At 30.8% G+C, this 14,292-nt stretch overlaps 1 protein-coding gene across 1 annotated transcript in view; it reads right to left on the reverse strand.

The window, feature by feature from the left end:
* The window catches only part of LOC124357764 (AP-2 complex subunit alpha), an 82,785-nt gene that overhangs the window by 51,092 nt on the left and 17,401 nt on the right, over positions 1–14,292 (reverse strand). The window contains exons 2-3 of the mRNA XM_046809802.1: positions 13,234–13,308; positions 331–542 (exon numbers count right to left, since the gene is read on the reverse strand). Of these exons, the coding sequence (XP_046665758.1) occupies positions 331–542; positions 13,234–13,297 (276 nt within the window). The 5' untranslated portion in view covers positions 13,298–13,308. The remainder of the gene's footprint in view (positions 1–330; positions 543–13,233; positions 13,309–14,292) is intronic.

The following is a 14,292-nucleotide window of genomic DNA, read 5'->3' on the forward strand; positions in this document are numbered from 1 at the left end:
CAATCCTTTTGTTTATGATGTAATTATGTTAGTATAGTTTAAAAATGTATTTAAAATATAAAACACTTTTATCACCAGCTTTTGCAAAATCCTTCTTTTATGGCATAAGAATTTATTCACAATATTGTAACTATAAATAAAAGATGATTTGGCAGAGCAAGTGCTAGATGTCAGAAGCAAATCTAATTTATTCCTGTTGATCTTATTTAATTTGGGTCAATCTAAAATCTTGCTTCTCAAGTAGTGGATTATGTATTTACAAATCTACAAGCCAACATATATAAGCTAAAAAACTAAATATATCAATTAGCTCAAAAAATCCATACTCACGATTTGCTTTTCGGAGTACTTATTAGATGATAGTAGATTGACAGCTTCCATGTGGCCAAAGTCGATGTCATGGCCCAGCAAAAATATGAACAGTAATTTACAAACATATTTCTTCTTCTGATAGCCATCGAGTGTTTTGTCACCTTTGAACTTGCTGCGAATATTCGCTAACTCTTTGTTGATCCTTTTTATTTCAGCCTCTTTGCTTTTACCTGAAACATGACGTTCAAATTTTTATTTACAAAATAAAATATCCGTGTGATCACAAATTTCATACTGTTTCCTTGTATAATTGAAGTACTTATCTAGTGAATCAGACAAATTGATGATTGATAACAATAGTTTATAAAACTGATTGTCAAAGGAGGTGGTTACTTTATTGACGGATTTAAATGATCAAATAATACTTTTACTGCAAGTAATTACTAAAAGACAATTTTTATGTTGAGTTGACAACCCTTTCCTTTCCATTTATTATAACAGTCATTAAACTGTCTGGTCTACAAACATACTTGTAGTAGGAATCAGAGCAGAGAATGGTACCAAGTGGTATACATTGAGATTTATACAATTAGAGTTGTTAAGGCATATTAAGAGGTCTCCGGACACATCCTGTTAGTTTATAATAAAAGTCAAGAGCTTTGCCCATTCCCTTCTCTAATCTTTCAGGTAACCTCAACAATATTCTTCCTGTGTTAACATAACAGGGGGTATAGTAATATTTTCTTCAGATATTATTAATTTTTTAGCTAGATGGTAATGATTTATTATCAATCATTTGAAACAAAAATCAGTTAGGGTCATTTTCAAATTGAGAACTAATATCATTCCCAGGCTAATAACATTTAATTTAAGTAAGAAACAAAGATAAACTAGGCTAAAAATTTACAAAGCTATATTAATTAGTACCATAAAACAATTTAGAATATAAAATCATAATTAGACTATTTTCAATAATTCCAATAAATCCCATTTTGTCCCCTCGCTGACTGTCCATAACAGCTAACATGGGATTGTGAATACAAAATATTCAGAACATGTTCATTCCTTGAGCTTAAGAAAAAGACTAAGTATTCCTTCAATAATGATCTTTTAAATGTACTGCAAAAAAAAAATTAATTCGCCTTTATAGTAAGAGATATTTTGTGTTTTATTCATGTCCCTAGACCGCTTTCTAAACATGCAACGTGTTTTAAGATTCCCGCTAAACATCGCTAATTCGGTTCCCGCATCCCTTGTCGTGTGTGTGGTGAACAGAAACTATCAGTTGGTTGTTGCAGTGATATTTGTTCACGAAATATTATACAACTGTGCTTCTAGAACTGAATTCAAGTAAGCATTTCTTTGCGTACATTAATTAGAGTTCCCCTCGCCAACGGCAAATAACGAATGTTTTTACGAACTATTTATTCAGATGTTGTATTGTATTATACTATTAAATAGTAGAGACCTAACCTCAAAACACCAACGCGTACTATTGCCGCGTCATCGAATTAAGCGGGAAATACTAAAGAAATGTCCCCTCGGAAACGTCGGCGAAGAGACGATTTGCCGTCATCGTGGGGACTTAAGATTATTTTAACGACCAAATTTATTTTTAGAACATTTGTATGGTCATCTACATTTTAAATTAAGTATAGTTCATGCAAAAATAACAAATATATTTTTCATGAAAAGTTCATAACTAATATATTCCCCGTTGTTTAGACGTGAACTTTTGTTTTGTCTTTTGCATTGCTTCTTCTGTCAAGTTAAAAAATAAACTGAAATTTTAATACCATTATCCCTCGGAATTATTAACCCTAATAAATTTAATTTCTTTTTCCATGAATAAATATGTTTAGTTTATTTTCAGTATGTAATGGGTAAAACAAAGAAGAAAAATGCTGCTGACGCACAAAAATACAGAAGGGAACGAGAACTTGCTAATGCCCGAAACAGAAAATATGTCAGTGGAAAAGTTAGAAAAAAAATGTCAAAGAGACAGAGAAAGATACCACCGATTAAAAAAAGAAAAACAGATTAAGTTAGTTGCTGAAATGACTGAAAAAGAGAAAAAAGTGTGCAGAAAAATCTGGAAAGCAAGGAAAGCAGCTTTAAGAAAAAAGAAGAAGGAAGAAAATGTTGTTTTAAGTAATACCCCTCCCGAAAGCGGCACTGAAGAAAACCTAACGCAAAATAAAAGAGACTCTCGTCAAAAAGAAATCGGCCAAAAAATTGTTAGAAAAGACAGAGCTAAAGCTTATAGGGAACTAAAAAAACAAAAAGAAGAGAACAATAAACTTAGGGCGAAATTGGAAAAATACAAGAAACGACTTCAGAGGGAACAAATGAAGAATAAAAGTGTTGCATCACCCTCCCCGTGCAAAAAGGTTAGGGGGCTGGTACGAAACGAAAAAGTATCACCACACATTAAAAAAAGACTCTTTGTTGGTTTTGCTTTACAAAAGCAGCTGAAGTCATCAATAGAGAGTAGTGATCCTAAAACTAAAGAACGCCAAATAAAGTCAAAAGTTATTGGCACAAAGTTCTTACGAGAATATAGGGTCCAAAAAGAATTTACATCGATTGTATCCTACAACAGAAATAAAAAAATGGTGGACGGTTATACTAAGTTTATGAGGAAAAGGTACTCTACAGTAAAAGTGAAGGAAGCTTTACCAATAAGAAATTTTTTTTTAAATGATTAGTATCAAAGATGATGCCAGGCAAGAAAGACTTTATAACAAGAGGGGGTGTAAAAATGCAAAGGCGAGTATTACTGGACACTTTGGCAAATTTGCATAATAAGTTTGTACAAGAAATAAACGGAAACGTATCTTACACAAACGTTTACCCGTTGCAGGCCATTCTGGGTACAAAAGCCTAAACAAAAAGATAGAGAAACCTGCACTTGTTCAAATCATGAAAACATAAAATTAATTGTATCGGCATTGTACAACGCCAAGTCAATTTTATTTTCAAAAACCAGTGAAGTATTAAACTCTTTAGTTTGCTCAACTGAAAATGAAAAGTGTATGTATGGTCGATGTCAAAAGTGTTTATCTAACGAAGTTTATTTTGATGAAGATGCCCAAAAGATTATTAAAGTAAGTCAGTGGGTACAAGTAGTAGAAAAAAAAATTATTAAAGGCGAAGAGAAAGTTATAAAAAAAGTTTCAAAAGTTACTAAAGATTACGACATTGGCGAAGTAATGAAATGTTCAAGGATCAAATGATGAACTTTAAAAAACATGTATTTGCCATGAAGCATCAGGGGAATAAACTAAATTCTTTAATGGAGAATCTTAAAGAAGATGAACTTATGTTTCAGATAGATTTTTCACAAAACTATGTTGTTAAATGCTCGGCTGAAATTCAAAGCATGCACTTTGGTGCATCCAAACCCCAAATCTCTTTGCACACTGGAGTTATGCACTTCCATCAAAACAAAGAAGTCAGATGCAAATCATTTTGCACTGTATCGGATGATATAGATCACGTGTCATATGCCGTTTGGGCCCATTTGCAACCCATTTTAGAAACTGCTGCAAAAGATTTCCCTAAAACTAAGATGATATATATTTTTTCCGACAGCCCATCGTCCCAGTACAGAAATAAGACAAACGTTTATTTCATGAAAGAAAAATTGCCAAAAATGTTTAAAAAATTACAAAGTTTCTCTTGGAATTTTATGGAATCAGGCCGCGGCAAGGGTGCCATGGACGGAGTCGGGGCTCCTTAAAAAGAAATGCGGACCAACACGTTCTTCATGGTAAAGACATCATGTCTGCAAAAGATTTGGTAGAGGCATTATTTTAAGCTCTACGAACATCATAGAAGTGCTTAGTTCTGACATTAAAGCATTTAAAAGACAAGTCCCAGAAAAATTGCCAGCAATTAAAGGTATTATGGGCATTCGACAATTGTTCTGGAACAGCAAATATTTCTTTGGAAGAAAGCTATCTTGTTTTGAATGTGAAAACGAGTGTCGTCATTTTCACTTTAATATTATAGAAAATGTAATGGAATCCAACAAAAAGGAAAAGTTGCCGACAAAAGTTAGGCTCAGGGTGTCTGATGTTTATAGTTCAGAAGATGAGAGTGAAGAATCGTCAAGTGTACAAAAAACAATAACTTTTAATTCCAACTATGGCTATGATGACCTGAAACCTGGCACTTTTGTTGTAGTTTCATTTGAAATGGGGAAAACTAAAAAACAATTTGTTGCGGTGATACAAAGTGAAATGTCCAATGATATGGAAATTGAAGTTTTGTTTATGAAACAAACAAAGGATGCCAAAACGTTTCAGCCCGATCAAAACGACATTGCATGGATTTGCTTTCCCCAAATTTTGGGAACATTGCCCACTCCAAGAATGTCGTTTCAGGCGGAAAGGTTGTTTTATAAATTTAACGGGCCAGTTTCTTTGTAAGGTGTTTTTTAAGTACAATTGTGTAGTCATCATTATTTTTATTCATAAAAAAGTTGTGAAAGTTTTTTTTTAGTAACTAAGAAATTCAGCAATATTAATAGTGTATATGTGATTTTAAACAAAGAACGTAATTTTTATGTGCTATTATTTTTTTACATGGAGTAACATTTGCTAAACGTGACCATGAGGTAAGTTTATTCAACTTGTTTGAAATTCATTATCTCTTCTGTTGAGCATTGTATTTGGCTTCCATATTCATGGTACAGTGACAGGCTGTCTTACTAATATGTTTATGTTCTATGATCAGCTAAAAACGAGAAAAAGCAATGAATAAAAACATCGTTCATGGAACGGTAATTAAAATATTAAAGCAAATGATCGTATAGCAAGTGATTGTCGTATCTTCGCCGACGATCTTTGTCTCCTCGCCGACACCATTATCTCCTCGCCGATGCTTGTCCCCTCGCAGACGATGTTCTTTTACTCATTAAAATGAAAATGCTTGTTTTATTAAAGACAAGTTTGTGACATAATACTCACAATTATAGTAATAAACAATTTTGTATATAGTTTTTTAATCCAAATAATGTCATAATTATGTATTTTTGAAATTTTGTGAATTTTTTCAGCTTTTCTGATTTGATTACAGTTTTTATGGTAAAAATATGTGTTTTTGTTAATAGTTGTATAATTTTCTTAGACATTTATGTTCCCAAGGATAGTAATTAGCAATCCTATACCAATTAACCATTTTAGCCTTAAGCACTAAATATATTTGAGTATATTAGGGATAATCTCAGCGAGGGGACCAATTTTAAGCATGTGCTTCTATAAATAAAACAAAAATACAAATGTTGTAGAAATTAAGCTCTGTTACTTCAGGGGGTATTACTAGGTTAAGTACAGAATATATTAAGGTATAATTTTCATTTTTTTCATTTAACACAAATAATTTTTTTTACACATCATATTAGTTCTCAATTTGAAAATGACCCGTTAGCCAAACTATATATTAAAAACTATTGTCATAGTAATATACAACTATAAAAAAAAGAAATTTAGTTCTAAGGCACACACATCCAGTGTCATAACTAACATCAAAATCTTCCAGTTCACACCTGTGTTGAAACGTTGCTTAAACATTTCCTGCTATGTTTCAAAGACATAGTAAAACAGGCTATATGCATTATTAAATACCATCTCAATACAGTCTGATCTTAATTAGTTTACAAAGTGGTGGCCAACAGGTTTCAAGAAGATTAATAAAAGAATCAGTATATAAATAGGACTTGCCTTGGGGGAGGGGAGTTGAATCTGATTGAAGAGCATATGGTGGGGGATATGGAACAAATCTAAATTTGAATAAATTAAATACTGGTAAGTTTAGTTCAAATTTAAAAATTTAACTGGTATATTTCAAGCATGTATGAATATTTTTTTGTTTATGGCTTTTTGAGGGGGCTAAGTAATTTCCCTATTACTTATATCCCTATTCCCCTCATATTGTTACACCACTGGAAAGAGTGGACAAGCAAAGAGACTTCTCTAAGGGCAAGTATAAATATGTTGAGTACAGTTTTGCCAGATTAATACTATATCTGGCTATGTTGTGGCTTGTCCATTCCTAAACTCTAAAGCATTCCATCTGGAAAAACTAGAAGAAAATATTCCTTGCCAACATTCACCTGTAGAAGGCCATACTGTCAATAAAAAGGGTTTAAATGGCCAAAAAATAATGGATAACATTTTGAGGACTTTCTGCCTGAACCACCAACAGGCGACAGGAGGAAAAGTGAAAGTGACAATGATGAATAGCTGGAGTGCCAACATTATGAACAATGTAATGTAATTTATACTATAAACAGATAATTAGCTATTTAAGTAAATCTAGTAAGCTTTATTTTAGTACAATCTAAAATTATAACATTTCTACTAATAACAAAACCAACTGTACTTAAAAAAAAAAACAACTGATCAAGCTATATTTTTATAAGTCAATATGAGAAATAATGGATGAAATAAAATTATGAAATATGCAATTATTAAGAAATATACATCATTAATATATGCAGACATCTAATGATGTCTCTTAGCCGGAAATACTTAGTAAACAAGTTATTCAGTTTATATACTGTATTCAAAAGCTGGCATCATGAGAATTCTAACTTCTGTTAAATATCTACTTTTCAAAAGCTTAACTTCAAATCTTCAAGACTAAATTTTGTAGAATTGCAGTAACTTTTGAAGGATTCACAATCTAATCCCATTCTATAGTGAAAATACAGTTACAGTTGTAGTGAGAGGGAAGAGTTAATCTACACAGAGATAGCAGCTGGCTAGTGGGCGTTAACTGTGGCTGATAACTTTCTTCTACTCCCATTTCTGACCTTTTGCCTTCACTGTTCAAACCAATAATAAAAATGTGATAACATTTTATTTCCCTTCAAAAACAATACAATATTGCATCTAACATTATCATAAAACAATCTAAAAATAAATACCCCTTTTGCATCTTTGTGAAACATATATAATACTTAACTTTAAATTTAAGCCAAAATGTATTATACAATTTAGCACAAAGCTTTGTAAGAATAATCAATAACCCTGGAAGCTGGCAGTTACATTACTCTGGTGGTGGGGCTAATTTTAGCACTTTGTACTAGCCACTTTGTAGCAGTTTTAAATTTATTAAGAAAACAACAAATTACTTTTATTATACTGTTTTGTATATATTCCTTTTCTGTGTAGACTGTCGAAAAATACATCATGATTTGATCAAACTATTTGGATTACTAGATCTAACAAATGTATTCCTATTTATTCAAGGACAATGTCTAGGAACCGCTTTTTGCTGATTAACATTTTTGTACATCAAAATTTATTAAGAAAACAACAAATTAATTTTATTATACTATGTTGTATATCTTCCTTTTCTGTAGAAAAATAAATCATTATTTGATAAAACTATTCGGATTACTAGGCCTAACAAAGATATTCCTTTTTATTCAAGGACGGTGCTTGAGAACCGTTTTTTGCTGATTATAATTTTCCTACATATGACCACTCTGCACACCCTGCCCAGAAAAATCCATAACTATAGCTCTGAACATCACTCCGATTTTATTCAGTACTTACTGAATAAAAAGCACACACAATAAATATAAAATTCCAATGTTAAGTCAGCAAACAAACCATATTTTTCATGTAGGGCTGTACAGTGGTGCAAATTACTTCTAGCTATTAGGCCTAATGAAAATAAAGATGATGAAGTGGAAGCTTATGATTACAGATTGTTCACTCACCGTATGGTCATGGATGTTATGGGAAACCGCAGCTGTCTAGATAAAGCCAATCACCTACTTAAGGACAAGTTTTATACCAAGTTTCCCCTAGCTAAAGCTCCTCTTGAAAGATACACCTTTTTAACTGGGACAATAAATAAGAAGACGAAGTATCTGTCTAAAACCATAACAACAACAAAGCTAGGAGAGAGGGAAAGTATTTAAAAGTGAGAGCTGTTGTTAGTTGGATATAGGCAGAAGTGAATAGAAAACCAGTGTTAGTCATTACAACAGCATTTCATGCAGAAGACAGAATTGTGATGTGTAAACATGAAATAATGGGGAAGAACAATACTATTGATACACAACTATACCGTAGGTGGCATTGATATAAGCAGCAGATCAGTGTATCACTTATCTTGCAACCAATTTCCAAATATTACAAGACATTTTTTCAATTTTATAGACTTATGCATGTTCACTACCTGGACTTTGCATTCTTTGAATACTGATAGGCCCAAATAAAGAAGAGAGTTCCATTTTGAAGTAATCAATTCTTTGGTAACTTCAGAAATGCCTATTCCTCAACCCGTTGGTGATGGTGTGTACCGACAAACATTTGCCAGGAAAAAACGGTAAAGAATGTGTTGTGTGTAACATCCCAGGGGGAGGTAAAGAAAAATCAGATTACTGGTGTCCTGGATGTAATGCAGAAGTCCACAAGTTGTGTTACTCCAGACTTGAACACTAACAAGAGATATGTCGAGGACCGCAAGAGGCGATTGTTGGAACCATAAGAGTCTAACCGGATCGGAGCAAGGATTTGTTTGTAAATATATATGTTTTCTTTTGGCTAACATTTTACTGTATAAAATATATCATGTCATACTTTACAGCATGTCCATTGCATAAATAAAGTTTTTTAATTGGTTAAATCTCTTAAATCGAAAGAATACAATTATGTAAAATGTATACATATTTGTGAACAGGTAATTTCCCCCCCCCCCCTATATCGTAGAAGATATAGAATCCCTATAAGATAGAAATTTAGTCAAGTCCCATGTTGGGGGCCTAAGTAAAGTAAACAGTTTGTGTTTTTTTGTGTACGCACCATACAATGCTCAAAACAGGGAAATGTCTGTAATTGGTAATTTAATGGCATAGGACTACTCTAAACTTTCCCCTTTTGGTTTAAAGAGTTATGGCAATTCTAGATAAATACATTAATTTATAGTATTTATAATTGTAGTGCCTTATAATGAGGGTCAAATGTTAAATTTGAAGGAAATCCAAATTACAATTGTTTGTAAATACAACCTTCTTGTTGTTGATTGTCACTTGTTAAATAAACATACTTATTAATAGTCAATTTTATTAAAACTATTGTAAAATAATTATGTTGGTTACTACAAGTAAGGAGTGATCTGAAATGATAAGTTTTGACAAATAATTGTATATTTACTGATTTATGTTTGCACTAGGCTACGCACTATTATGTGAAGGAAGCTCTTCAAAATTAACCTTTAAAAAGATTAAAATGTCCCTAGGTGTTTATACGCTTATGACTAAGGTCAACCAATTTGGCTATCAAGGTAAAATTGAGTCAAAATCGAAAAAATATTATTTTGAAATTTGAATTTAGTTACTTAGTCTTTGAAAGAACTAAATTTTTATTTTAAAATAAATATATACCGTATATACTAAGTATTTGTCTATGATCACATTTTTGTTAATTTTGTATATTACATTCTCAAATTAGAAAAACATTTTAAATAATCATTCAAGTGTTTAATGAAATTCTAGGACCTATTAAAAGAATTATCTGTTCTGCCACGATGAGGAAATTCTCTAATTAAAGTTAATACTTTGTGTTGTCTATTGGCACACTGTTATTTAAGTTTTTGTTCGAAGATTTTTCCTTCCTGATAATGTTTGTTTCAAATATGGTATAGAATCTGCTTTGATAGGTCCTTAAGTATACTAATCAGTGTCTAACATACTAATCAAACCCATGCCTAAAAAAGAGTGTTATGCAAAATGTAATATCCTAACTTTCAGCAATTACATTACCCTTGTTCGCTAGAACACTATTTAGGCCCTATTGTTGGTGCTGATTCTTAAATTGTATGGTAGAATTACAGACAATTTGTATTAGAATTTAAAGCATATATATATCAAAGAGTACAATCAATTAAGCTGAACTTACTTTTGATACAAATTTAAAAAATTCCTCAATGACAATCAAGGATAATTGAACAGGTAAATAACAATTACTATAATAAAAATGAGCACAACTGTTAAAAATCTCCCTAACCTTTCATATTTTTTTCTCAGCTATATATAACATAATTTAAACTTGAGTCTCGAGGCCAATCTTTATAGTATAATGAAGTTCATAAAAATCCATTGTATTTTTTTATTTGGAAACTATACTTTTAATTTGTGACTAAATTATGCCTCATTGGCACGTTAGTGTTCTATTTCACATTATAGAGCACACAACTCTATAAAAATAAAAACAGAAAACTTACACTTTTTTATAAATATATGATTAAATTGGTTAAAAAATCTAAAATTCACAAATACCCAAATATAAGTACATAACTATTTAGGAATCAATAACTAAAACATCCCAAATTTGGAAAATTAGCTTGTTTTTCTTTAGGTTCTGAAATACTAAAGTGCTTTTACATCAAAACAAAAATTAAGATAGATCATGCAAATTAACTAAACTGATGCATAAAGAAACTTTGAAATATTTGCTTAGGTGCAGCTTTTTTTGTGTAAAGATAACAATTTAATTCCTTCATGGTTAAAATATTAATTTAGAGCCAGTGATTTCTGAATGCATATTTTAATTGATATGAAATATCTATATTGAATATTGTTATAATTTAGATTTTAAGAAAACTTAAATCAGTTGAAGACAAATTTGACAGTTATAGGCAGCTGATGTATTATAGAGGTCAATCAATCTAATGCCAGATCACCACTTGGCCAATTTGTCAGGCATCCAAGTACAACACACTAATAACTTGATAAGAATTCCCCCCATACAACCGGACATGACAACTGAGCAATATCAGTTTCCAAACTAAATTCATTTGTATTTAAGATCGTATTGACGAAATTACACAAGTGACAAATCAATCAATCAATTGTGACAAATTAAACTGCTGTTATAAATTTAATCTGGAACAAGACCAATACCAAATGCTTTTAACCACCTGGTCAAGAATAAAAGTTAAGATGGTAATTTAATGACAACTTGTTATAACAAGTTATAAAAACAATTGTTGTATAACATTTTTGTATATTTTAGTTGTATAAAAACAATTTTATAATAAAAAACAGTACAGTTAGTTGCCACTACCTGTATAAAAATGTGATCTTAATGGGACTAAAAGTTTCTGAGTTATGAATATTAACAGTTGCAGTTTGGTTGAGAAGTGCCAAAAACCAGAATTTTTCATTGTTATTGACACAAAACATTGGAAGTTATTGATAGTAAATAATTTGCTTTACACGCCTAATTACAGAATTAAACAAGCTAAATTTTAACCTCCTTAACTTAACTTTTTAGTTTGCAGTTACTTTCAACCTCACGTATCTAAAATGTTTGATCCTAGAGTGTCACCATTTTTTGACAAAGTGCATAGGCCAAGATCAAAGCAAATTATCTATAGCATAAGTATTTCTAGTGATTGTTGTACTGTACAATACTGAATAACTTTTAAATATTTAATACTTATAATTAGAATATATGTTTTATATATATAATAATATTTTATTAGTTTTTTAGATTATTGCTACCAGTCAAATGGTCAAATCATTTATGTTGTTACAGAAATTTTCATTGTTTCATTTATAATACTTGTATCATGTAAGAAATTAAACTTTTAACCCATTAGCCACTCAATATTTTTGTACCTAAACCCCTTGTAGAAATTAAGGGTTTAGCAAAACTCTCACAAAAAATTTTATTCTATTGTAATTTGGTTGACTTTGTTAAGCTTTTGTTTTTTAACTAATGAAACTGGCTATAATATACTGTAATTTATAAACATCTGAAGTATATAAGATTACTTTCATTTCCAGGATAATTTTAAAATAAGAAAATGTTTTATTACAAAACACAATTATAATCCATGATATCTGGTGTAGTTTTATAAAAAAATGTAATTCTTTACTTGAACAATTTAGTTTCATTCATTTATCTTATTTTTACTTGAATTTTAGTAAAACACGTTTTTGTACATATAATCTATGATATTTGGTGTAGTTTCATAGGAAATGTAATTCTTTAAATGGACAATTTTATTTAATTCATTTATCCTATTTTTTTCAATTTTAAGTATATTTTAGTAAAATGTGACATTTGTGTTCTCCTACAAACAACATAATCTTAACTTTTGAGAAAATACAAACAAAAACTCATTAGAAGGCGGCTCTGCCATGTTTGCAAAATTTAAATTACACCGCTATAATAACAAAACAAAAAAAAAACAAAGGACGTCTACCAGTACTGTATTTGTTCACTAAAACCATCGATTAGACTGCAGAAACAACAAGTGTCAAAAACATAAAAAGATAATATACAAAGTTTTACAAAATAAGATTCTGATCGATGGTTTTACCATAATATAACGTTGCAGACAATTCAGTTATGTAACTGGTTAGAAAAGTCCAAAAATATAGTACTTATTATACCTTGATTCACGTTGTTTTTCTGGGATTAATACATATTAATACCGACTCGTGCCAGCCGATGCGGTACCAAATGCTGATCACGCTCCTATTTTTCTTGGAGTTAATACATATTTATATGTAGTAATTTCAATACATGTTACTTTGTTTAGTTTTAATACATAAACTTTATTACTTGAGTCCATACTAATTTTTAAATAAATACTTATTAACATGTGTCGTTTTCACGGTACCGTCCTGTGACGACTGACGCTGTGCCAAAACGCCGATCACAAGAGGGTACCATGATAAGTTGTTAATGGATTAACTATTACATATTCCTGATATTCCACCCTTCTCTTTTCCATTTATAAAACTTAACAGGAGTTAAAACGTCAATAAAATACAGTAAACTACTTTAGATCACATCACCTATAAAGTACACCTAACAATTACATAAGTAATATCAATTAATTGTGATTTTAAGAAATATAAAATACTTATTTACGATTAATACTTACAGTTTCTAATGTCAGATATGAAGACAGCAAGGCCTCGCATGCCATCTCCACGAACAGCAGGCATGTTGCCACAAGCTGCAACAAGAATTAAAGTAAATAATTTATTTCCTCATAAATTAATTTTCCTACTTTTAGCCGATAATAAATTTAATTGAAACTTGTGATACTTGGTGGGCATCAAATAATATTTCTTTTATTATAAGTCTGACATATTTATATTATTTTACATTATACAATTAAATATGTATAATGTTATTAAATTATAAAACAGTCATACAAATCAAATGTATTAAATGTATAAATGTAATAAATGTACAAATTTAAGTGTTTGTATTCATAATGTTATTAATTTATTGTATCACATAGATATTTTTCAATAGAATAATATTTTTTTTCTTTTAACATATCTAAAACTTTAAATTGATTGTCTTTTAGAATTGATTTGAATCTAGTAGACGTGTCAGAAGAAAAGGTCGTATGTGTCAGTAGCAGCAGTGTGGGGAAGTACAATTATTCCAACCAACTACACTTAGGTACTATCTCGAGGGATGTTTTTCTTTTTACGCAGAAGTGCGGGGTGGCGCCGAAGCCAGCAATGATGGTCAGGGGTATTTCCGATCAGTACTTTCTTGGGTACTTTGGTATTAGTTTTCATTTCGTTTCGTTGTTAGATCTCGGTTGTGAGCGAGCCAGTTTTATTCATTTCTTGTCTTTTTAGTCTGGTGGCTGTCAATGCTTTATGTTTTTTGTTGTTAATAAGTTGAACATTATTGTGGATTTCACTTACAGAATCCCGTTTACATTGTAGAATTGTATTTAAATATTAGTAGTTCATGGAGGTTTCAAGATGGCGGGCGATGAAAATGAAAGCAATTGTCCCTGTTGTAATAAAATTGTTTTAGATAATGAAGTTGCTCTTGAATGTGAAGGTTTTTGTAAGAATTGGTTTCATGGAATGTGTGTTAACATTAATAGTACAGATTACAAGAAAATTAACGACCTGAGTGAGAAGGTTAAATGGTACTGTGGGACTTGCAGCCTAAAGATGGATCGTCTGGT

This window comes from Homalodisca vitripennis, chromosome 3 (genome assembly GCF_021130785.1).
Source record: "Homalodisca vitripennis isolate AUS2020 chromosome 3, UT_GWSS_2.1, whole genome shotgun sequence".
Classification (NCBI taxonomy): domain Eukaryota; kingdom Metazoa; phylum Arthropoda; class Insecta; order Hemiptera; family Cicadellidae; genus Homalodisca; species Homalodisca vitripennis.